Genomic DNA, 27,133 nt, shown 5'->3' on the forward strand with positions numbered 1-27,133 from the left:
CTGCTGCCAGACAGCAGCCTTGCTGCACAGGGTGGGCATTATATCCCTACTCTGAAACACAGGTGCTGGGGCACTACTGAACTGTAGAGTTTACAATGGGATGGGGAACACAGCAGACACTGCAGGTGACTGTGGCAGGGCTCCAGCTAATCCTGAAGGGATCAGTCATGATAGGTGACAGCAAGGCAAAGGAAGTAAGGACTTAAAGAAAAACTAGAAAGGAAGCTCTTTCTTTTCTGTCCTTGAGCAATGCCTGTTTCCATGAACACAGGAGGAATTTTTATGGTGCAGCTTTAAGGTGGGCTGGGAGCAATGCAGGAGGACGCTGAGAGGCTGCAGCATTGCAGCCCTTTCCCAGCTGTTCAGCATTGTAACCACTATGTTGCACTGCTCCATTGCAGGTATGGACAAAAGCTTCTTAAAATTCACAAAAGAAAAAAAAAAACCCTCTTAAACCTTTTAGAGAGCAATTTCTGCTGTAATTGCTCAATGACAGGTATGCAACCTTACAAGATAACTTTATTCCAAGACTTAGGAACTCCTTATCTAGAGAGTGGCTAATGGCCATTAGGTGCACTTGTGCCTTGACAAGCACTTGTGAACAGAGTTCTGTCTCCATTCTTGTCCTCCTTCCCCAGATTCCAGAGGTGGGTGGGCAGAGCAGTGGACACTTATGGTTCTGGCCATTTCATTATTACATGGAAGGTTCAAAGTGTGTTGCACCAGAGCTGCTACTCTTACATGTATGCACTACTTCACACTCCAATGGGGACTCCAAAATGCTGCAGAAGATTTAGTGCCTCACTTACATAACATAAACTGCTACTTTTCTAACCACTGAAATGCTGCAGTATCTGGAATCAGCACAGGAGTGGAAAGAATGCTCATTTTTAAATAAATAAATTATTTAAAATTAGCAAGCAAAATTCACCTTAGAAACCCAAGGACTGAGCACAAAAGCTCAGGAGGTAAAGGAGAGAAAATAAATTGAAAGGCTGAGAAAAATAGTGGAAAAATACCTGGACATAACTGCACAAAAATAAACAAAGACCTTTGGAGTTTAGAGACTCTCAAGAAGTAGCTTAATCTCCAGAATTACTGGACTTTTCAGTCACTTTCATGAATAACAAATTAAACCACTTCTGCTTTATCTGGATTTTTAGAATTTACAAGCCAAACACCCACTTCCCATTAAAACCTTTGCTACCCATTCTTACACATTTTTTAAAAATTAGATCAAACCCAGGAATTATATTACTTATTAATGGCTTATTACTGAAGGGAAATGGAACTACTGTATTGTTTTTCTTGTAATTTTCTAAAATGCTTTTCACTTGTGTTTAAAAATATCCTACTCATTTGTGACCAGACTAAATAATTCCCTGCCCCCTTAAAGGTGCCTGAGTCTGAACGATGTTCAATCTCCCATCTCCCTCTCTCTCACCTATTATAATTAAGTTCCCTTTGATTTGAACAGATTGGACGATAGGAATTCATAATGTTACATCCTGCACACTGAAGCTAACTGATTAAGTGCTTTAAATTATTCTTCCTGACAGAATGATAAAGTTACAATCTGTTCAGAGATGATCTACAGCTTGCCAGACTCCTACCGTTTCTTTCTACATTCATTTATCTTTTTGTCAAGCAGTTAAAAAAAAAAGCCTCAATTCCATAGATCTTTTAAAGTAATCAGAACATCTGAATTATTAATGAGACTTTAAGGGAATGATTCCTGATGGGGGCCGGTTTAAGAAAGGTTGTAGGAAAAAGAAGTCTGGGAATGTGTACACATCAAAATAATTTCAGCTCCATTTAAAAAACCATTTAGTTCAAGTGTGACACATGAACCATTATGCATTTGTGGAAACCAATTTTATGTGATCTACGATTAAACTAACCTTTCAGAGAGGTGTAAAGTGTGATGGTTATCATGTTTTAAAAGCCTTGTGAGATCACATAAACAATTTCAAACTAACAGTTTTCTAATGGTTTGTGTTTAAAATGATTTTGAGGCAAGTTAAGCACCGTGAACTTTCACTGCTACCTTGTTTTTTTAACACGTGGTGCAAAAACTTTCCTTACAAACAGAACTTGGTGCAAGTTAATTCAATGTTGTAGCAAGTAAGGGGAGGCTTGTATGAGTGCTAAGAATCAGAACTATGTTGTGTTTCTCAGCAGCCAGTGTAAAGCACTTCAAAATACCCTGCTTTCCCTAAAATTTTCCAAATAAGCTATTTATTTATGTGTTAAATTTACAATAATACTCCTATATAGGGAGCTGTTCTTTAAAAAGACACCACCCAGTCTCTTTTTGCCTTTACCTGGTAAGTAACACATACAGAACATTACTAATAAATGCAGAAGCTAGTAGACTCTAATGTCTTTTGCTGTTTAGATTTCTTTTTGCCAGAGCTGAAACCTTGACCCAAGCATTATCATTCTCCAGCATGCAATGCTTAGATCCAGCTTTATACCTTTCCTGTTCCTCTCTGATGTCAAAATTATCTTTGACCACATAACGATGAATCTCCTGTGCAAATTCATTGACCTCTCTACTTACCTTTGAAATGTGAGCTTAACACTCCTGATCTTTACTCTTGGCCACTACGATACTCTGCTCCCAGTTACTAAATGTTCTTGTTGAAGCTCCTACACATTTTCAGTCTTTTATGCTATGCTTAAAGCTTGATTTTGGTATGTCTTCCACAGTCTTACCACAGATTTTTATCTTTAATATTTACTTTTTCCTTTACATCAGTTCAGGAACCCCCTTTGTAAAGTCTTTATATATTGCTATATTCACCAAGCATTTTTAAGCTCTCTGTCACATTGAGTCTGTTTCTCTCCCTTTTGGAATATGCATATTGATCCTTACCAGAAATGTTTCTACATTTTAGTGACAACAGGCATAGGTTTTTTACCTTATTTTTTTAGGAGCTGCTAAAAAAAGTCCCTGATCTTCCTACGCTATTTGACAGGCTTCTTTTTGACAGCATCACCTGAGAGATGTTGAACAGCTTAGTAGCTGAATGTATTAGATGGCAGAAAACACTTTCCTCTCAAACATCTATGTTTGTAATGGCCTATCAGCATCAGTGCATCCATGAGGGCTCAAAAGGCTTAATGCTCATATTACAAATAAATAAAAATTAATGGTTTTGTGTAACACTCTTCCCCACAGGATAAAAAAAAAGGATATAAATAATCAAAGTTAAAAGCTCAAAATACAGTTTTCTTCAGCTTGTATAGGATTGCAGCAATTCTCTCCAAGAGATTCATTGTACCGGTGCTTTAAAATTTCTATCATTAATTTTGGACTGAGTAGCAACTTAGAGCAAATGTCACTGTGAAACACCCTCTCTTCTAAGCAGAGGCAAAGAAAATACTACCCAAACATAACACAAAGGTTTTACTATACTTGTATTCTCACCATAATCCCAGGTTACCTTTCAACTGTTTAAAACATGCATTTTTTGCCTTCTGTGACACTTGCAGTTTCAAATTAGTTTGCATGTATGTGTTTGTGTGTCTCCTCCCTGCATGTAACCATTTTGTTTATAACTAAGCTGAAAATTCTTCCATGTAATTTGTTCCTGCATGAGAAAGAAAAGTATTGAAAGTTTCTCCACCCACCTGCTAAGAAATTCTTTGTTTGGCAGATGAATATTTTACATGTAGCAGGCAGTAAGAAATTTGCAGGGAAAGAGAGAATAATCTATTTTTTTTTATTAAGAACTTTACTTTCCTCCAGGGCAACTAAAGCTTTGTGACAAAGATAATGTTCTGGACTTGTTCTTGATTTTTTATTTTTTAAACTACCAAAATTCTTAGTTTTGACAATGGGAATTTCACCGGAAAATGCCTGACTCTCTCTGTTTAGGTCAATAGGAACCCATGCCAAGAACCTGCAGGTTTGCTAGACATGGTTTTGTGTCAACGCTTAAGCTCACTAAGAATGTGGTTTCCAATGCTGAAACCATGCTGGGACTGATATAAATGGCAGGACCTTCATTTAAAAACCTAAAATGTCACTTCCTGACATTGGTGATAATTCTTCACTTTCAAAAACTAACTATTCTACTATGGTTGTCTGACTTGGGATAGAACAGGAGATTTCCTCTTACTTTTCAATATAAACACCAACATAAAGTTGATTTAAGGATTTCTCTACTTATAATGATCAACCTCCATTAGTATATCCGTATCAGAAAACCTTCATCACTATAATAAAGTATTTGATCACTCTGACTATAGTCAGCAGTGGAAATTGTACACAATACTACTAAAAGTCAAAAGTTTTAGAATTCTAACTTCGGGGTAGAGGACAAAGGTGGAGTAGACTTCAATGTAATTTGAAGAATTTAGATTTGATTTAGATTTATATTAGATATTCCTCTTCTGCTGCTCACAAAGTAGGCAAGTTACTTCTCTAATGTACACTGTTTATGTCTTTTCTATTTGAGCTGCACTGTTATACAAATACTATCTTTTTGGATAAAGATCATTATGTAGCATGTGACAAGTGGCTTCATATTAACACCCTTCTTTCTCTGCTAAATGGAAAACAGATAAAACATTAATGGAAAAGCATTTTGGTATCAAAGCCATTAACATTCTTCCAAAATGTGTAACTGCTCTCACCTATCTTCAATCAATTCTGCCAACATAAAAAGATGCTCATGTACATACATGGGGAATAGGAGAGTAGGGAGGGGAAGGTAGGAAAGAAATTGGAATGAGGAATCGGAAATTAAAGTAATGTCTGCACCACGATAGGCATCTTCATTGAGCAGGAATCTGGGTCTAAGGACACGTGCAATTAGAAAGGCAAGCAGATGAGAGGAGAAAAAAAAACAAAACAGGGTTGAGAAACAGCAGCAGCAGCAGCAGCAGCAGCCAGTTTTACTTCTGGTTTGGTGGGAAAAAAAAAGGCAAAAGAAAACCAACAAAACAATCAACCAAACAAACAAACCAATAACTGAATAAGGTTTGTAACTATTTTTTTTAATTTCACAAGTTTTCACAAGGACAAAGTTATAGAGGGAAACCCACAGCAGTTGCTAGGTCATGCAGAACCATTAATTTTCATACCTTGGCCCATTCTATTCATCCTTGTTGCACTTTAGAAAAAGAAGTAAGCTATGTAAGTTTTACAATGCTTTTAAACTGTCATATTTCTGGTTGAGCACTTTAACTGGCACATCCTTGTAGCAATAAATATTCTGAGGGCAAAACGCGATAACTTTCTTTGCAAAAAGGAACACGTGAATTTTTCTTTATGATGAAGATCAACTATAATAGTCTCATTTGTAGGGGAGCAACCACAATTTGCAATGTATTTTACTGATTGGACTTACAGCTGCGTTTGAATGCACACTCACACATATAGACTGTATTCCAATCATTATGCTCAGCACTGCACAGTGGTATTCTCTGTAGCCCACTTACACGGTTCCAGGTTTTGTCAGTAAAAGTGCTTGGCTTTATTGTCAATTCACACAGCAAGCAAATCTTCAAAATTATCATGCTTGGGGAAGGGGAAGGTAGAAGACAAAACTAACCATAAAAGCACCTTGATTGGGTTGGCAGTTACAATGCTAATCATCCCAAATCTAAATATTTTTCTGTCTGCATGCTTTCTTGCTGGATAGCCAGGGAAGAGGGTATGTGTTTCTGCCCTCCCTACCCTCGGAAACCCTCCATAAACCTAGAGCTAGCTGTATATTTCAAAATATACATTGGCTTCTAAAGTTTAAACCAAGAAAAAAAAACATAAAAGCAAGCCTGAACTATCATTCCTATGGCTGTCTAGGGCAGGTTCCTTTCCACTAATTTATTTAGTTCCCTGCCACAACTTTTTTTGGCTACATGTGTCATTGGTGACAATTGCGAGAACTAAATTCTGGCAAGTGCATGGAACACGACGCCTCAGCACTGTGAATATTTCCAACCCAGCCCTCTTGTTCTCCTCATTAACAGTCTGGGGCACAGCACCTTTTCTCCCCAAATGGGAGAGTCTTAAAGGCACTCAGTTGTCTTCCCTGTATTCCTGCATACTGCATGCACCTGTTGAAAAAAACAGGTAGCACATGCAGCAAGATTTCTGGAGGTTCTTCACATATTAGGACTCTTGTTGGAAGATTTATATGAACACTAACTTGGAAAAGTTAAACTACCATCTGGGGAAAGGAACAAAGTCCTTTGAGATCTAATATGTAAGCATAGAAAAATGCTTGCTCTTTTCTGAACATTATTTATTCTGTACATAAGGTGACTAAGTCACCTTTTAAAGACGTAAAAGTCCCAAGAAGGCAGTTTTTAATGACTTACATCCAATATTTATGATACATATGGCTTTTTATCCCAAATGTCAAAAGTGAAAGAAAATATAGCTATTCATGTGGCAATATAAATAGACAGAATAATAATTTAATATGCAATTAGACTCTTTCTAAACTTAAATTAAACCATTGGAGTTGTAAAACTTCATGCCCCAACAATTTCAGTGTTAAAGGGAAAATACACCATCTCCAAAAGACTAGTATTTTAGAGAAAGCTCTTAAACAAGCAGAAAAGTCCCAGATATTGCTTTGGTATAAAGCAGATGTCTAGCAATAATCTATACAAGGAGTGTAAGCCCTATATAATATAAGCTTTGAGAGTGAAAAATCAGCAGGGATTTTATTATTTTTTGTATGGTTTTTGTTTTTTTTTTTCAATAGGAGAGTTTTATAAGCTTCAAATAAATGTATGAGCTCCTGTAAATATGAGTATTAAAAAAAACCTACTGCAACATACATCAACACTCCTGCACTAAACGACTTTCTCTGTGTAACTCTGACTTCAAGAGCAAGTGTTCATGTTAAATATACTCTATTTTCAGATATGTAGAGTAACTGCAGTGAGTTATTTATGTTTTCAGTGTGCCTATGGGTTTGGAATTCTTTTTTTATTCTCCCCTAGCATCATAAATAACTTTTGGTCCGTCTGCTTTGTTGCTGTTGTGCTTAAGGGTTTTATGGTGGTGAAATAAAAATGACAATCACATGCACACTGTCATACATATGCAAAATATGTGTACAAAAAAGGGAGAACTCCATGGGAAAACAGGGAACATTACTGCTGGAAACATTAACCGGGGAGAATGGGTGGTGAATGCAAGTTTCACACACAGTGGGAGCAGATACACATATCAAAGTCTATCTTCCTGCACATACTTCTGTTTGTCCCGGGAATCTCTGCTCTTGGTGCGGTTCGGTCGGTTGGCTGTCGAAGGGATGGAGTGAACTGATGAGCTCTTCTTGCTGGAAGAGTAGGAGGAATGGGAGGAATGAGAAAGGCTGGCTCGGGACTGGCCAGCGTTGTGGTCAAATTGCATCAAACAGAAGATCAAGTCCGTCGGCACAAGCTCGAATTCATATGGTGGGTTTGTGATTACATAACTGAAAAGAAAGGAAGACAGAAAAAAAGAAAGAAAAAGAAAACAGGTTTAGATTTATACTAAAAAATTTCTTCCAGAGTTGTTAGCTCAGGAACACTTAGCCCAATTTTTGCATTTCTGTTTGTACTTAATTTTAGCTGACATAATACCTGCTGTGGTTTAGGACCTTTTTAAGTCAGCTGTCACTTTTTTTATGTTTTCTTTCAGACAGAAAAAATGCCTGAGAATGATGTTCTTCAAGTGAATCACATAATAATTTTTCAGAGAAACCACCACACAAATCATTCTCCTTTCTCTGTCTGCACCATAATGCAATGACTCTAGCAAATACATTTATATACTGACAAAAAACAGTACCATACCCACCACAAACATATTTAAAAGAATGGCTGAAAGGCAGAGAGAGGAGGATTTCACATGCAGCTTATTTAAATACATATCACATTTAAATATATACTTATATAGTTATTAAATATTTAAATACAGTGAATAGAACAAGGGATATAATTATTGGTTTGGATTGTGACTGTAGTTAAAACAAGTTAAGGAAAATGCATCAATAACTTTATAGCAAGGTTAATTTTGTTAATTCACTCCACATGTACATTCATGGCCTCAAAGAGCATTTATAAAGAGAAATCTGCACACCCAAGAATCCAATTTATCGCTTAGTATAAATCCCAGGCCTGAAATAAAAACTTGCTCAATTTCAAGAATCCCCACCTTCACCTAATGGCCTTTCAGGGTATGAAGGACTTATAGAGCAGCTGCTAAATTTTTTCATGCATGTGAAAAACAGACTTGAGCGAGGCAATCGGCATTTTCTGTCCAAGCAAGAAATGAGTAAAAATTGAACATGAAGCTCATGACTTCTTTTCAAGTTAATTCAACGCTCATAAGAAATCTGCTTAGCTGCTTCAGGGACAGAAGTCCCTTATTATGCCAACAAATAATCCCAAGTATAGTAACTACAGTGTAAATCTAAACTGCAACCCAATTTTTCTACCCAATTTATTCAAATTCTTACAGAAGAAGCCGCTTTGGTGGGCTGCAGTGCTGTTTATTGCCATGTTCACCCAATAATGATGCTTTCTGTAGAGCACGAAACAGTAACAGATGGTAGATTTGTGATACTTCTGGTATGGGTCTGTGTGTGTATTTCTAGGAAGCAGTTAATTAAGACACATTTCAAGCAAGCTGCTAAATGGCCTTCAGTTTGCAAAGATGGAAATGCGTCTGCTCTATTTAAAGCTCTAAGGTCAGGCTTGGTGCTACTGAAGTAAAAATGTAGTCTACCAAGAGAAGGGTTTCCATTTACTGGAAGAAATTATGCTTAGACACAGATGGTACTGATGGGAAGCCCACATGAGTATTATTTGAGCATTCAGAAAAAAGACTAGCTACTGTAATTTAAATTATTATCCCACAACTTAGAGTGGATTCATATAAGGGAACTGAAGTCCTTTCCTTGCAGGCAAACAGTGGATCATCATAGAGCAAACAAGCTAAAGATACACTCTGAAAATTTAATTAAAAAATTTTGAATAAAATCAGCTGACAGCTTACACTGTGATATCCAGCTTATGATTTAAATTCAGATTGAATCATGGTGAAATCTTTAAAGAGGATTGTGGAAAAGTTATGCAAAAATGGAGCAAACTCTTTTTTATATTTATTACAGGCACTGGTCTTTTCCTTGCTGAGAAGACTGAAGAGCAGGGAAGCAGAGATGTTCTAAAAGACCAGACTCACCGTTTAGTGCATTGGCTGGGAGTACTTAAATGTGCATCCCTTAATCGATAAATTCCAAAGCAAAGCATATTGTATGTTTTCAGTGCTTTACAAAACAGATCTCCATAACAACCTCCGTCCTAGAGGAAAGAGAGGAGATTAAAAAAAAAAAAGAGAACAGCACATTCTTTTCCTTTCTTTGGTCTGTTAACACAATGTCAGGGAACAGGTCATGCAGTATGAACTTATAAAAAAAGGGACAATGTATAGACAGTCTGTTGTTTGTCTCAAATAAGAGCCTTTTACCCAAGGAAATGAATAATCGAAATGTTTTATTTCAAATAAGTAAATATGTAAAGTGATGATTGTTATTTTGGAGAGCCTTAGTCCATAAAATAATGGCAAATTATAAAGAGTGAGTGATTTGCTTTAAGCTGGAAATCTAAATTTTTGTACATGACAATGCATATTCTACAAATTACATTAACTGTGGTATTAAAATTTTAAGTATCTTTGACCCTTTGTTGGCAGCAGTCATACTGTCGTCCAGACAAAAAAATTGAGGAGCACAAGAGAAATTAGAGTTCAATGGGTTTAAAAGGATAATAAATTATCTGCTGCTGTAAAATAATGACTAAACGTATGATTAGAAAAAAATAAGTTTAGATTTGCTCATTTGTATATCCAAAATAGTGATTCTTAAATAATCATGAGTGTCAATGCATTCTGCCTTCACAGATGTAGTACAATTGAGGCTCTGGTGAAACAGCATTCAAAAGATTGGTGTTGCTTATTTTATTTGTGGAAATGTTAAGCTGCATGCCAAAGAGTTTTGATGTGCTGCTAGTCTCAGCTGCAACTAGACTGCTACATCAACTGAAAGGCTGTAGGTTTCTATCTGTGCACTCTCGCCCTAATCCTTAAACTGGGATTCCCTGTCATTTCTGTGAAGGTCATTCTGTTCTTTTTGGACAGAGTTGGTCAACACAGAGTTAATTTAAGAAACATCAAATCCTACATCATCATCAAAGCAGAGTGGGTGCTTTGGGATTACCTCAAGATTTCATAATGTGGTCCAGAAAACATTTCTAGATATTTTATTTTTATGTAATGTACTATTTTTAAAAGATCATTTATTTGTTTGGTTTGGGATTTAAAAATTTTTTTCCTTGTTTTTTGACTTGGCCCCTAGAACAGTGCAGTCAAATTATCAGAAGATTAGGATTTCATAAGAATTTTAGTTCATCCAAAACCAGCAGAAACCAAACCTTACAAACCTTTGTTTTCAAGGTAATAAGCAGATTTCAAGAACTGGAAGCTCTGTGAAAACACTGAATAAGCTTATCAACACCCAAAAAAGGTATATCTGTACATACTGAATAAATTTAGAATTTAGAATTCATTATTGCTATAATGGTTATATCATCCATATCAGCTCATTCATCTCTTTAGCTGACAATGAAGAAGAGCCACAGGATTTTCTGTATGAAATATGCAGGCAGGGATCCTGGGCAGTCATACAGCTTCTTAAAAAGGTGAAGAGCAAACCTGGCACTCTGTTCTATAAATTTTTAAACAATCCAAAAGCTCTATTAAATTCAATAATAGAAATTATATGCTTATTGAGATACATTTTTCACTCAGTCTGAGAGAAAGCTAATAGAGCACAGACCAGCCTTGGTCCTGCATTTCCCTCATGATCTTACCCCTAGGTCTGCAAAAGGCCCATCATACAAAGCCAACTGAGCAACTCGACACCTGTCCCTGTTTGCAAGTGTCTGGGGCGTGCTGTAACCTCCTCTCAATGCATTTTCCTCAGCAATCAGTGCTTCCAGCTCTGGTGTGGCTCCTCCTGTTACCAATGTCCGTATCAGTGTGAGGATATTGTCATTGAAGTATGTCTGCAGAGATAAAAGAAAGCTCTTTAAGCAAACACCATTAAAGTCACAACTGAAGACATCCAAATTACAACTTTTCCGGGTTTCTGCTGTTTAAAGTTCTTGGCTGTCTCTTCAAATAATTTTATATAGAAAGTGAAAAGACAGCAGCCTCCAATTACTCTATTTTCTTCTTTCCCATTAGGCTCCTATACTAGATCCTTCCTTTTAAACACCAATTCAGGCTGATTTTTATTAAAGTACAAAAATTTGAATGATTTATGTTTCCTATAATTGGTGTTAGTAGTGATGCAATGACTGCTTTCCTTCTCATCGCCCTCATGTCTAATAATGGGCTTTAGGACATGTAATTGTAAAATTCAGACCACATTTAAAGCTTACACAGGCTAGATTGCCTTTTTACTCTTGTCACCAATTCGTTGGGGAGCTGCCTTTGTGCTGCAAATGTCATTACTTATTACTGTGGCTGGACTCTAGCAGTCTAACCGATGTATTGTACTAAACATCTTATTACGAGACTTGACAGTGTTCAGACATAAGCATGTATCAATTAAACATCTTGAGTTCATTCCAGATAAATGTATGATGAGTTTGGGATCCTGGTGGTCCTTTTAAAAAACTCTAGGGTATAGGGTAAGTGTGGTTTATTAGGGAAGATTTACTCCACACTGACATTTTGCCAGCATCTGTAGCACTGTTGGTCTGTCAGGCAAACAATGGGTATTTAAAATATTAATTTAAATCCAGATGAATGACTTTCAAGTTCACTTAAAAGTATACTGGTATAGTTCAGACATACTCAGTTAAACATCTGCAATGTATTGTACTGGGCAAAAAAAATTTGAACAAAAAAAAAAGGAAAGACTGTCACTTATAATGTCACCAATGTCTGAGTTTTCAGAAGCTTTGAAAGTGCAAGGAACATAAAAGGAAAAAATGAGCTCACTGTAGAGTACACAGGATTGACATTACTGGATTTCTGGATTTTGTTGAATTTAGGACTTATACCAAATGCCTGTAATCCAACCAAGTAAAAATGAGTAGTGAATTCTCCAACAGTGCTTGTTGTCTAAAGATAAGACTTTTAAAATAATACTTTTCAATGAAATTCATTGCTCTAGCCATATAATGTAACTGTATTTAATACATGGGTAAACTGAGGTAGAGGTTGAAATATTTTATCCTGAGATCAAAAAGCAGAACTGGCTTCCTATCCATGTTGCTTTGATATTCTTTCTTTGTATAATGAAACTTCAGTTTCATTGTTTGCTGGAGATGACAGATAAAACAGAAGAAAATGAGTTCTACGCAGCAATGTTTTTCAATTTACATTGAAGTTTCCTAACTTCAAGCCTCTCTGCTTATTTGCATAGGCATATATGCCATTCACCTGTTGATTAAATTAAAATTAGAGGAACATATTCTTACTGTTATACATGCCCTAAAGCAAATACTTGCATCTCATCAACTCCAATTATTTCAGTTAACCTGGGTAAGGCACTACATATTTTAGCTACAAAGCATATTGTAAGGAGTACTCTGACATAAGCAGAGGTTCATGAAGATTCAGCCAGTCTAAAAACAACAGCTGATCTCAAATCAGCCCTTACACATGTGGATGCACTGGGTAACAATTCAAGTGTAATACTCAAACCTCTCTTAACTTATAGAAAAATCAATGTGACCCCTTGCAGGAATGTAAGTCTGGAGCGATTACATGATGTTTAATAGGAATTGCCACTGTGAGAGAGAGAAGACATTCAGGCATGATTGTTTATTTTGCAATTACTTCTTTCTTGATGTCTCTGAGATGAAATCAGAGTCACCCTCTTTGGCAACTCTTTTCACTGTGCTATACCTCTAAGGCAAAGCTAAGACCCTTATTAGCAAAGAAAGCAGCATTTATTGTGGAACAGTGGCTTAATTTGGGTTTCACACCATGACTGATGTGGATGGCACCATTCAATCAGATGGATGAGTGCAGCCAAAAGATATTTCTTGGGTTTGGTGTTTTTTGGTTTTGTTTTTTTTTTTTTTTGTAATCACTGGGAGCAAATATTCCAAGGTTCAGGACAAACTGCTGCAGCATTGCATCTGATCAGAAAATGTCCAACCATAAGCAAGAAAAGATGGGTGAATAGGAAGCTGTAACTTCTCACCTTCGCTAAATAGGGTTGCTTCCTTCTGTACTAAAGTATTTAGCACTCCTCAAGAAAAAGCTGTCTGCCCATGCTTTTGATTGTCACAAAAATCAGACTCCTCATTACATCTTGCCAGTTTGGAACTAGGGGAACACTGAAAAGCTGAACTAGCTGATATCCATTTCCTTTGGAATAATAATACACTGAAATTAATTTGAGAGTGATCTTCTACTTGCTCTGTGGGAGGGTACATGGCCTGAATATGCCAGTACTTATAAGAAACTGATCTACAGAATGTCTTTGGAAAGGTGCTGTTGTACTTAAAGTAACAAGGCACTTTCCAGTGATGGAAAAGAATCCCTTTTGTTGAGTGTAAAATCAAAACTGAAGAAATACTTGTTTGCTATTGTTAACCAAACCCCACGTTGGACATGTGTGCGATACCACTTTAATCAGCATCTGGAATGAGAGTATGAAATAGGTGTATTCTAAACACAGAAAAAAAGAAATGCATCATAGACACAAACTGGGTAAATAGCAAGGAAATTGTGACACGGATATCTGAGCTAGCAGTGCCACCTAGCCATTGCTTCAGAATTGTAGTGCAGCTCTTTCAAATGTTTCAAGGATGCTTTCCCATTTGTTCAATCATTTTTTAAAGTATAATTACCAGAGTGCTTATGTTTTGCAGTTAATGCTGTCATGTCTTTTAAACTAATTGGTCTTCTACAGAAAATTTAACTGAAAATTAGCACATCTTTTAATAATATTGCTTTAACTTTAATAGCACTTTGCCTTTCATTTATAATTACACTAAAATTGTCATTTTTTCAAGTTATATCTGCCTTTTTTGTGTTTGTTAGTGGGTTTTTAAATTAATTTCTTTTAAGAAGACTCCTCCTCCTCCACCACATGTGGTTTTTAACCTCACTTTCAAACAAATATTTTAAGTTGCTTTTCTCATTGAGTTGGAGGAATAATATATATCCAAACCTGACGAATGACTGAGCTAACATCAGTCACAATCACAAAAGGGTCTTTGACACAGAATAAACAGCAGACAATAAATAACAGCATTTCACCATTTGAAAATCTATTAATTCTTAAACTATTGTCCAAACTTTAAAGAAGTTTGGGACACTGTGAGTTACAAGATGCTGCTTACTAATTCTCTGAACAGAATTGCATGGAAAATAGTCTTGTGTTCACATCAAAGATTAGAACAGTTTCTTTTCTGTATAAATAAGATTGCAAGGATCCCTTAGGGAGAATTCTTGAGTACAGGATATAATGAAAAGTTATTTTTAACTGTTTTAATGACTTTCTTCCATTCTGTACTTCTGTTTATATGAAGAAAAAGTAGGATTTGGTAATACAGAATGCAATCAAAACCTGAAGTTCTGGCACAAGAAAATGAATTCCAGGGTAGTGAATGTTAAGTTGTATCACCTGGTGCTGGAGATCCCTGTCTCCAGCAGCACCTGGGGTCTGGTGCAGTGTAGGTGTGGGAGGGACTCCAGCCTGCCAGAACTGCTGCAGTTCTGGTGTCTTCAGTGCCAAAAGGAGGAACGGGGAAGCTTTGGCTCTCAGGCCAACTGCTCAAACCTTTGAAGGTACTGTGTGTTGAAAACTTGTTTCCTTGCATGTACAGGATTTTATGGAATAATTATCTCAACAAAACTCAGAAAGAAGCCCTTCTGTTCAAATATTTGCTCCTTTGACTATCCTATGTCATATAACTTTTCTATAGCTGAACATTTTTAAAAACCAGTTACATAATCTAAAAGATGCTTCCAATCCCACACTTTTTAGTTACATTTCACTTGGTGATGAAGGCATGCTCTGCTTTCCAGAAGTGGTGTTGCCTTGAGACTGACAGACAATGTGTATTATTTCCCTGGGTTTGCATATGCTATGTAAAAATAAATTTTAATATATCATTTAAGTACCTGATGGCAGTAGATGTCTCTTCAAAGACATAGTAATGATTAGCTGGAGCATTTTAACAACAGCCCCTGCCAGAGTTAAAACATGAACCAAGCCCAGAGCCTTCCCACAGAGCACAGTAAAGCTCTTGAACCAAACCAGGTGAGATCACTGCTACCAACTCATCAACAGCACAGTGCAGGTTTTGAGCTGGTTATTGTCCTCTGAGCAATGGTGTTTGGGCTACTGCACTGTGAATCCTGGCCTTGTGGGAAATATTGCCTTTGCTGCAAAGCCAAACTGTGTGTAGATGACCAGTACATGGCACTTTGAAAACTAAACTACATTAAGCCTTTTACCTTTTAAATAAGGAAATAAAAGAAAATTTCAAACTTAAAATGTCCAGCACTGTCATCTTATAGGAAATAATGCTAAACCAGCAGAATGTAAAGATCTCCAGCACTCAGACTTGAATTAGAAAATTACTATATTTTCTAATCTGTGATTCATGAGTTGGGATAAATGCACTACTTCAATATTATAAAAATATAAAAAATAAAATTATAATTTAATACTGATTAATACTGTATAATTATGATGATTATTATTGTCCAATAACAAAATACTTAAACAAATTAATTTGAATATATTTTGTAGCTTATTTTCCCTATACGTACATCTATATGCATATTTCAAATGACCCACAGGTCAGAAATAATACTGTATGCATGGCTATTATTCAACTTTCTAATCTTTGTTACACTTGCTTTACTACAAAACCCCACTAATGTGGGAAGAGATTCATTTTTAAAGAAGCAGTTCATGAATATTTGCATTGCACACTATATAATGAATTTTCATTACACAGATATCAACAGAGATCATAAACTGCAATTTTTCTATCAAAAATAAGCAGTAAAACCCACTGAATCACTAAGAAGATAGAATAATGAACTATATACTTGTCTCCAAGTGAGCTGGCAAAAGACAGCAGAGCACACATTATATACTTCTTACAGAATTCCTGTGCAATTAAAGGCTGAAAGCATGACTACAGTTCTCACAATTTAGCTAGGATTTGGGGTTCAGTTTCCCATATTGTAAAGTATGAAGTTAAACACATTAAATAGAAACTGTTTGCTAAAAGTAAGTGTACTTTAGGAAAAAAAGAGAGGTAAGAAATAAGATAGTGTTTCTCACACAAACTAATCTGTTTTCACTCTTTTCCTTGGAGAAGAAGTAAAAGGATAACACACCTTCCCCACGAGAATATGGATAGTAAAGGGAAACCATCTCACACATTTTACACTTTCTGAGTGGTCAGGAAGAATTGTACTTTTCCAACTCCTTGCTGGGCCTTTGAGGAATAAAGAGAAAATAACACTGCCACTGATCAGAAAACTGGTGAAAGAAAAGAGAGGATAGTGAACAATTCTAACTGACTGAATCCTTGCCTTTCTTCTTGATTAGTATTTTTTTTAAGTAGAGAATTTTCTACTCTTGTTATCACATTTCTCTGGCTTCAGGCTGCACTGTCCCTGATACATAATATGACCACTTAGATGTGAAAATGTTTAGAAAAAGAACGTTTATAGAGTGGAACTGCAAAAAACAGAGGGGCATGTTGTCCAAAGCTAAGAGTTAATAAAAGCTAGCAATAACTAAAAACATTAAAATTCCTGAACAGGCATGCTGTACCTGTTTTTTATTGCATCACTATTATTTACTTGAGACACCTTTGCAGAAGAAAGCAATGATGTCCACAGTATCTCACTCTTTCTGCGGCAACCAGAAGGATTAACCCTACTTTTTCTTGATTCTGAAGTGCCTACTGAGCAATACATTCAGAGACATTGGCTTAGATAATAATGGGAGTAGATAAACAGCTCTAAGTAACATTTGGAACCTTCATGTTAAATTATGCCCATTTATAATGTGAATATATAAATTATAAAATAATTATATAATAATATATATAATATAATTTTATCTGTGTAGACTCGTTTATCTGTGGATGGAACATATGGAAAATATAGCAGGGAAAACTACAAAATACAGATACATAAATATGAAATACAAATAAAATAATAAGTCATAAAGATCACTACAATTTTTTCTTAAAAGCAAAAAAGTTTCATTCTGAATTCAGGTGAAGGTCAGACTTGTCTCCTTTAGAGAAACCCATCTGCTCATATATAGTATTACTTGGGGTCTACAACAGATCTTTCCCAGCCCTATGGAACTTTATTCCATGGTGAGCTCAGAAAGCCCATGCCCAGATTTTAAAAAGACTATGTCCTTGCTATATCTAGCAGAGTTTAGGGTCCCTCTGAATGAAGTGTAGCTCACATAGAGCAAGACTGTTCTGGAAACTTAGCCAATATGAGGAGGATGAAAAGGAGCATGACCGAGGAGTTTGCTTCAGAACTGTGCTATGGCTGCAAACAAAAGCCCCAATGTAGACATAACCAAAGGCCACCATCTGTAGTTTCTGGCATGCACTGAAGTTTTGATTCATAAGAAAATTCATATGAAAAAGAGAGGATAATCTCTCTTCACACAAATAGAGTTCATGAGATGTGTGCAATGGCTTTTGTGGAGTTCTATCAGTGTCCCCCAGCACTCATAGTCAGAGCATTGCTCACGGCTACAGGAAATTAAAAGCTCAAAACACAGTTGATGCTGTCTGACAAGAATGGTGAGCACAGGGACTGACACACTGAATTTGAGTCTGGATTTTAGGCAGAAGGGACAACTTTTTTTTGAAAGTATGATTCTTAAAACCTGACATGAGACTGTTTCCTTATAAAATTGTGTACTCATGGAAGTCCTAGATATCTCAGTTATAGTCTCCGTGTCCAACTAAGAAAATAACCTAGCTTAGGTTCCAAAATTCTCTTGACATCTAAGAAAAAAGCCTCTTCTCCTGCCTACCTCTTGAAAAGATTGTCCACCTTTACTCTCTTTCACAGCAAGTCTGATGGAAGGGAATGAAAAAGATTTGTTTGCTTACTGCGCTCATGAGAGAGTCCAGCACGCTGACAGCAAATGCGGTTCCACAAGCAAAAGGCTGCGTGAGATACAGTTCTGTGTCGGGATCATCATCATCATCTTGGTCCAAGAACTGAACATTTGAATCATTTACTGAAAATAACAACAATAATATTAAGAGTAGAAATGAAAGTTGTTTCTGGGTCACCAGCATGTGACCTAACACATCACACAGCCAAAGAAAAAGAAACGGCATATGTCTGGAAACACAGACTTGTGTCTTTGACGTCACTGAAAATGAAATCAAGATGGATGTGAAAATGTGCATTTAAAAATCTGTTGCTCGTTATCTTGCTCGCAAGAGGTGACACTCTTGTTCTTGACAGGTTCCTATCCCTCTCCTGCAAAGCAGCTTTGTGGCACCAGTCGCCTGCGCTCAAAATGAGATTTATGATAAACTTGTATATTGAAGACAATCTTGGTATATTGGCAGGGTACAGTGGCTGAGGCTGTATGCATGTACAGTTAATGTGAAATGCTATCACAAGATACAAAGTTAGAACCCTGTTGTAAAATAGAGGCTGTCAATAAAATTCTGATATAGCCCACAGGCATCTGTTAGATGTGCTGCTGTGATTCTTACTGGAGTGGTGTTAATGCACTTAGGGCTTAAAAGAGGATAAACTGTCCCTTTAACATGCATCTATCTGAATGAATGAGCAGTTATTCTCTTGCAGCACTGCCTTTTGTTCAAATATTTGTCTCTATAACTTCACTTTCTCAGCCACGAATTCTACATTAGCCAGTGTGAAAAAGAACCTAAATCAGGCTGTTTTAGAGAAAAGCCCAAATAAAGTAGTATTTGTCATTTTGACTTTCTCTGGCATTTCATTGTCACAGTTAAGCCCTCTGCCTCCAATTCATTCCAACTAAAAATAGTTGTTTCCTTGAGATCAGTGTATCAAGTGGATCGTATTTCATGAAATATTTCATTTCCATATTAGTCTCCCTCAGGCATGAAAGCACAGACTGCTTAGCTATGCCATTGAAATACCCTTCAACTTACTAAATGACAAATTAATTTCAGTTCCCATGCAAGAAAGGGAAATGAAAAAGTTTTTGAGATTTGAAACTGCACACGCTGATGATATCCCTATTCCCCATGTGAACACATCTCCTGAGCCAACCCAGCAAACTGAAAATAACATGAGAACTGCTGTTAACTTGATCAGATTTCAGCTCTGGACTTCTAAAGCCAGAAATGATTCTGCCTACTATTCTGATCTTCCTTCTCATACAGTTTCAATCCTTCCCATATAGTTTTCTTGTATATCCACTCCTTTTCCAAACTCTCTATACTACTGTGCTTGCTATGTTTAACTTACAAAACATTAATTACTGCAGATAAAGCCTCATGAGAGCTGTCTAAATGAGATGAGGAGAGAATTTAAAAATCTTGCCTTTGCACTCCCTGATGTAATTGCTAAAGCATAATACCTTAGTACTGTAGTTCTGCCCTAGGAATCAGAAGACTTTCATGCAAGAAAACACCAGGATCCACAATACTTCTTTTTCTAGTACAATACCTATCACTTTAGGTAGATTCTTAAGCAATATAGTATTTGAAAGCCTGCTGTATCAAAATATACTTTTTGAACAGCTTGTACCTCAGTTTAATTTGCTAGCTGAGAGTAGGCACTCTGGCAGACTAACACCTGACTTAGACACTGTGCTAGCTGTGCGTGGGGTCAGTTCCTGAGCTACTAAAAATCTATCATGAGTTCTGCAGGTACGTGTTTATCCTCAGTGTCTTTGTTCTCCTGATGCAAGTTAGCACACTGGGATTTGTGGGCCAGGAGAGCTGGGTGCAAACAGGTGGTGCTGTGCCATAGGGAAAAGCTCATCAAACGCTGCTCCAAAGGCTGGCGAGAGCACTCTGTGTTGAGAGGGAACCACGCAGGAGCCTGGCTGCTCCTCTACAGCTTCAAAACCTGAGTTTCTGAGAAAAAGCCTTACTCTACAAAATAAACAAAAAAATAGCTTGAGGGAAAGTATGATGCTTGGGGTTTTTTCTGGTATCTTTTACTTCTTCTTGGACTTCCTGTGAAATGCTGCTAAGGCATGTCCACCAAATTGACAACAGGCTGAAGTAACAAAAAGAAAGAGAAAGAAGAGAAAAGGAGAGAAAAATTGGTGTAGGAGAGTGAGGGCCAGGGAGGTGGGGACTTAGGCCAAAAAAATGAATTGGTGAGGAGGTGCTATGAAAACAGCCGGCAGGTCAGACGAGTGTGATCAAAGGTTTACTGATGCTGCGTGAAAAAAAATCATCAAGAAGACCAGAACAAGACAGTCAATTTCAACCAGAACCACAAATAAAACACATTCAAAGCAGTGCCATGAGGGTAGCCCCTCTGATACAGCCAGATAAATAAAGGAAAAGCTGATGACAGTAAGAACAGCAACAGAAAATAACACAGTGATGTGAAGGAAAAAGGCACTTCTTACCCAGTTCAGTTATCATTAGAATGTGGGTTCCACTGTTTTTTTCCTGACTGATTGAAACCAAAGGCAGAAGTTTGCCAGGCTTAGCTAGTAAGTAAAGTAGTTAGGTGGGAAAGAAAGTACAGAAAGAGAATAAAGTAAGGGAAAAACACAGGTAAGGCTCTAAAAAATAAAACTGAAAATGAAAACAGAAGGACAAAGGACCACAAATCAAGTTTGTATTTGCCATGAAAGAAACAGAACAGCTTCTGCACTTCACATCACACCGCTTGACAACATAAATACCCACAGCTAGAGTGGAAATCAGAGTCTAGTTACCTACCATCATCATATTCTCACGAGTGAAATATCTCATACTATTATACAGAGTTTGGTTACACATGATTAAACAGTTTTGGACCATGAAGAAATAAACAAATGGCCTCTTACAACTGATTAAATGAACAGGAAATATCTGCTTATACTTACTCTGGCCCTTTTCCTTTTCTAACCTTAGCCCAAAGACCCCTGCTTGTTTGTTACACTATGCAAAAATCATCTTGTCTGATAGAATATTTATTTAAGAAAATGGAGAAAACCCAAAGGAGGGAAATATATTTCAGTTATTCAAATAAAGTGAATCAACCGTTATTAAACTTTCTTTAGAGAGAGTAATTTAAAACACTTATCAAAAGAGAAAATGTAACAGTATGGGTAATTTTTCTGTATCTACATAACAAGGAAAGTGGGAGAAAGACATGGGAATGTATATAGAAGGATAAATTTTAGCTCTTCTTACCTAGCTCTGTTATAATAGGGATGTTGGCTCCTGTTGTAATGGAGGGTTGACGTAAAAGGCCATGGACTGGACTATTGTCTGGAGATGTCCTATCCATCCCAGGAGGTGTAAAGCCTAAGAGGAAGAAGAAAAAAAAAAAAGAAAAAAGAGAGAAAAATAGAAAAAGTTTACAGAGGGAAAACTACACACACACACAAAAAAAAAAAAACCCACAAAAAACCAACCAACCAACCAACCAACAAACATTCTAAAGCAAACACCTTTGCTTAAACATCAATTAAGATTTTAAAGAGTACTGTTTTTAAATGGTAATACAACCATGAGAAACAAACTGCTTCCATTAGCCAGTTTTAGGTTTGAGCAGAAATCAAGATTTAAAATTATCCAACTGTTTTCCAAGAGCACTATCATCCACACATGGTAGGGTTTTTGTAATTTTCATGTGTACCATTTATAATTTGCATTTCTATGAGGATTACAATCGTAGGAACACTGGGATGGAAGGGTCCAGTCTACAAGACAAAAAGATAGGATGAAAGGAAAGAGACACAGATTTTCAAATGGTATGTGAGAGGATTGCTTGAAAAGAACTGGAAAGAGCGACAATTTGAAGGAAACAAAGGTGGGAGAAGAAACATGTTGGAAGGCAGTCACAGAAAAAAAAAATCTGGAGACCAGCACCATTCACCTTTAAAAAAGACTGTTTTCAGCCAGATTGTGTACTGTTTGAAATGGAGCTCTTGACATTGAGTGTTTTTATCTTTTTTTTTTCCTTCAAACAAAAAATACCCAAGCAAAACCTTTTGGAGTTTGATTGTAAGTACTGAAAAATGGGTAGTTATACAAAAGCCCATGCAATAGCAGGACTGGAAATTCACCACTGAGACTGACTAATGCATTCCATCCCCTTTTCCAGTAAAGCTATAGAAAACGTGAATGCTCATTTAATGTCATTGCAGAAGTGATGGTAAAGCTAGAAAGTGACTTTATGGTTTCATAGACCAATAGACCAATATCAAGGCAGCATTTTTAGACAAATATTTGTCTGCTAGGAATAAAATTGAGCCATGTTTACTTTAAACCACACTCAAAAAATCAAAAAGACATTCCATTTTTTTTCAATATTATTCCCAAGTTCTTTGACTTCACACCTGACATCCAGGTGACAGAACTTTGGTCCTTTGTCACTAGTGCTGAATTCTCCATACACTTATTCTCAACTTATTCACAGCCAAATTAATTCCTGACTTAAATTCACTATCTTCTTGCAGTGTGGAAATTGTTTCACTCCATTAAATTCATGGATACATTCATGTGGTACTAAATTCAGAGGAAGATTATATGATACCTTGCCTTCAATTTGGGGACCAATTTACAAACCAGGAAATCTCTAAACTAAATTGCAATTGTTAGCATATCATACTGGTTTATATTGTCTTAAGGACTTGCAGTTCTCCTCCAGTGATAATTACACCACTCTTAAACTGCCCCTAAACTACAAGGACCACTAGATCTGGGCTTCTTGATTTAATGGGATTTAATTTCCCCTTTCCATTCATCTATCTCTATGTTTTGTCCGTATCATATTGAGAATATACAGGTAATAAAACCAGAATCACCAGGAAGAGACTTTCCTAGCTCTGCAGAAGGTACTGGTATGAATTTCATTCTGACTATCACAAGAAAACTAGATGCAACATGATGATTGTACAGACAGGATAGTTTAAAAAGAGAGTGAAAAGTCTGTGAAGAAATTCCTCAGGAGAAAAGAAGTGGATATGATACCTTCAACAGATTTGTAAGACAAAAACATTGCCATAGGGAAACCTAAGTCAGTAGAGAAATTCTATATAATATTATCAGTGGATAGAAAATCTTTATAAACCAGATTTCTTAGAGGCAATCAGAAATGTTAACAGTCAGCCATGTAACACCACCTGTGGTGTTGAACTCACAAAGACCAGCTTGGTGACAGTGAGTTGTGGTCCCAGCCAGTTTCAGTTTGCAGATGTTTCCTTGTATCTGCCACTACGACTGAGAGCTGTTTTGGCCCTTTGAATGTTTACCTCTTCATGGCAGAGCCTGAGATTCCTCAGGCTCACCAACTGAGTCTGACAGAGGTCTTTCAGTCACCACCTTGTAAGTTACAGGTAACACTGACACTCTCACAACAGCAGAAAAATTAAAGTGGGACTCCAAGGGGAGGAAATGCTATCTGAAGACAGCTGGGTATTTGTGTGACACCTCCTTCTGCAGCAGGATCCAGTGTCTTGTACTGTATTATGGAATGCATTCTTTTAGGAGATGCAAGAGACAGTCTTTGTCACTTTAGAAAAAGCTCAGGTACCTGCAGATTCCTTGTGCAGTTAAGGTGGCAGGCCCATTTGGGTCCCCTGCTGAATTACAAGTCAAAATGGCTTTTCGTGCTCTCATACAAAAGTAAACAAAGCTAATACTGTTCTCATGCACTCAAGGGATTGTACTGCTCAGAGTATCCCTGGAGGCTCTGCTTCTCCCTTTTTTCCTGAAGCCTCTTCCCCACATCTCAGGACACACTTCCTAACCCACCTTCTAGTGAATCAGGCCCTTCAGGTGGTAGGAGCACAGCAGTATTTCCCTGCCAGTTAAAAGCAAATTGAAGTAAGCTAGTGTAACTCAGCTAAATGTGCAAGTTCTTCTTGCCTCCCCTTCACTGCAATGTGCACAGACACAGAGACACGCACACTCTCTTATCAAAGACCATTTGTAGCCACCTCTCTAACCCTTAGAATATTTGTCTTCCTGGGATGGTGTGAGAAGATTGAAGTAAATGTGGCATTTTTGTTAGACACAGACTGTCAGAAGCTCTGTAATTGCACACTGCACACATAGTGCATTCAGTCTGAAATGCAGGAAGCATGTTAAAGGGATTGTGTTTTCTCCTTGAATGAAAAATAGACTCTTGCCTTAATATTTTTCATCCTACTGTCTTGAAAGATGTGAGAAGTATCTGATAATTTAATTTCCTTGCTTGTACTTAATTCAGGCACTTCTACAAATTTACTTTTAAGAAATATAAGAATTGTGGAATATTTTCAGGAAAAGGAAATATTTGGGGATTTTGTGTGCTATCAAACATCTTCAAGACACATTCCTCTTCCCAAGTCACAAACTAATTTCCATACACAGGCTGTCTATTTTTTTCCTCCAGAAGAGAAAACAAAAAAAAAAAAGAGTGCAGGAAACTAACCTGCTTTATCAGAACTTTCATTTAAAGGCATGAAAAACTACAAGTGACAGCTGTGCAGATTCAGTGAATGTGACATTTTTGAATTTCCTCAACTTGACAAGTAAACACCTTAAATCGGTAATGCTATATGCATAATACATGACCTGTATTTTGACATCCATCATCAAATGCTGACTTGAGAAAATACAGGTTTGTACGTCAAGGAATAGCACCCGTAAAGCAGGGAGAAATTCAGGTCACAGGGTATTAGGAAAACTCTATTTCATTACAGAAGCTGAAACAAGCTAAGGCATCAGATTTAAGATCCATTTTCAGCTGTGAAAAGATTCAATTCCTCTGCACAGAGAATTCATTTAGAAATGACATGCTTTCCTCACAGCCTCTTTTCATTTTCCTTTTCATATTCCATTTTCTCCTTCAGTCCCCAAACCTTGTTCCATTAATGCTCATAAAAATCGTAAAACAGGGCTGATAGTTGTGATCTTACAAACACAGTATCTCCTTGTTCTACAAACAACTGGGGGAGCTCTGGCTACAATTGCTTAACGGGAGCAACCTCTACACTAAAACTCAGATGCCTGTGCAAGTCTGAGCACAGCGCCTGAGGAAGGAAATGCAGTGACAGTGGCGAGACTTCTGGAGAAGGGAATTCTCTTTGCCAACAATTATGAGGTAAAGCAAAATCATATCAGTTCCAGCAGTCACTGCATCTGATACTAAACTGCTGTACTGGGAGAGTGGTTCACTGGCTTTACCTCAGGCCATGAGCTTTTTTCTCACTGTGGAACTTAGTTGTCAGTCACAGTCAACCCACACCACTGGCTATAGTGATAATCACTACAACATAGCGTTATAGAATCATTTACTTTTGAAGTGTCCTTTAAAATCATCAAGTCCAACCACTAACCCAGCACTACCAAGTCCACCACTAAACTATGTCACTGAGTGTCACATCTAAATGTCTCCTAAATACCTCCAGGGATGGTGACTCCAACACTTCCCTGGGCAGCCATGAAATGTTGTTCCAATGCTTGGCAACCCTTATAGTGAAGAATTTTTCACTGATATCCAATCTAAATCTCTCTTGGCATATCTTGAGGCCATTTCCTTTTGTCCTTTCACTTATTACCAGGGAGAAGAGACCAGCTCCCAGCTCACTACAGCCTCTTTCCAGGTAGCTAGAGAGAGCAATGAGGTCTCCCTTGTCCAACTGAGGAATCTTCAATAGGAGGCAGATCACCCCTATTTGTCTCTGAAACAACATGCTGCCAAGCAGTGGATTAAGAATACCACAGCTCTGAGAGGAACACAGGTTTTGAGCTCCTGACATGCTCCAAATCAGTAAGGCCTGGCAGTCAGCAGTCACTGCTTCTCTCCTGGCAGCAGCATCCCTCCCTGACAGGCAGGGACTCCCATGTCCCTGCTCAGCTACCTGCTCTGAGAGTTTGAGCCTCTTGCAGTTCTCTGCAGAAAGCTGATGGTTCAATGTCTTGATTTTGACCAAAGAGCATTTCCCAGCTCCCTCTAAGGTACTACTGCTCACAGAAGTAGGCAAAAACCAATCAATTACATCAGAAGCAAAAATCTAAGTCTTAAAGATGTTCTCACCTTTGTGGAAAGAGAACACAGGGGAAATTTCTTCGGTAATAGCAGGCAAACTCTTTTTACCAGGAGATGCAAGTGCTCCCCTGCTCTGAGCTCAGCATGGCCAGGTGGCTGTAAAACTTCACTGTCCCTTACAAAATTCCACCAACAAATGGATGAGCAGCACTGGGCTCGTGAGCTCTGTACCTCTTGAGCCAGCTGACCAGCGTCCTCCCAGGGAGGCACTAACTGTGTCTCAGCAATAACATGCAGGTATTCTGAGATGCACAGTGGCACTGTGATGAAGTTCAAAATTAAAGAATGCTGTCATGGCTAAACATGCCTTTTTTTCCACTGAAAGAACCACCAATTTTGCTCCGCTTATGTGTGAGCAACTGGCCTGATGGCCAAATGATCTGCTGATTGTGCTGGCCATAAACCACTAATTTTTGTTTCTTTGCAGGTCACTTAACTGAGTAATATCCCACAAAATGCGGGAAAGTTTGCTCTTCATAGCAGTATATATATCCTTAGAGTTTGCTGAGGGGACCAATAAAGGTTCACTGGGGTTATAATGTAGAGGGAAATTTGTCTTACAGATGTGCACTGCTTCTGTTCCACTGACTCCACCAAGACTCAGATGGGCATATTCACAAAAATGGATTTTTACGCTACATTTATAAGATATCCTCTGTTCTTAAGGACCGTAATGGATCCTTTATGATTCTTTTCCCCTTTTTCTTTGCCCCTTTCTTCTTTTCCTCCCTTCCTTTTCAAAGACATACATTTTACTAAACTGGAACTCTGTGCAGGCAGAAGGCACTATCCCAAATTGAAAATCCACTTGACAGACCTAAATGTTGTGGCCTTGCTATTAAAGCACCTTGTAAATTGATAGCACCCTTTCAA

General features: G+C 37.4%; 1 protein-coding gene across 14 annotated transcripts in view; it reads right to left on the reverse strand.

Moving 5' to 3' along the window:
• KCNMA1 (potassium calcium-activated channel subfamily M alpha 1) overlaps positions 1–27,133 on the reverse strand; it is a 410,464-nt gene that overhangs the window by 2,446 nt on the left and 380,885 nt on the right. For 7 of the 14 annotated variants that reach the window (XM_005417262.1, XM_031062145.1, XM_031062154.1 and 4 more), the window contains 5 exons: positions 21,412–21,525; positions 18,154–18,284; positions 10,882–11,076; positions 9,197–9,315; positions 7,221–7,445 (listed from right to left, as the gene is read on the reverse strand). In XM_005417262.1, the coding sequence (XP_005417319.1) occupies positions 7,221–7,445; positions 9,197–9,315; positions 10,882–11,076; positions 18,154–18,284; positions 21,412–21,525 (784 nt within the window). Of the gene's footprint in view, positions 1–4,986; positions 5,124–6,719; positions 7,446–9,196; positions 9,316–10,881; positions 11,077–18,153; positions 18,285–21,411; positions 21,526–27,133 lie in introns of those variants that run through there. The other 7 variants (XM_031062173.1, XM_031062129.1, XM_031062158.1 and 4 more) reach the window with 4 other exon arrangements.

The sequence above is a fragment of the Geospiza fortis genome, unplaced genomic scaffold, assembly GCF_000277835.1.
Source record: "Geospiza fortis unplaced genomic scaffold, GeoFor_1.0 scaffold130, whole genome shotgun sequence".
Lineage (NCBI taxonomy): Eukaryota > Metazoa > Chordata > Aves > Passeriformes > Thraupidae > Geospiza > Geospiza fortis.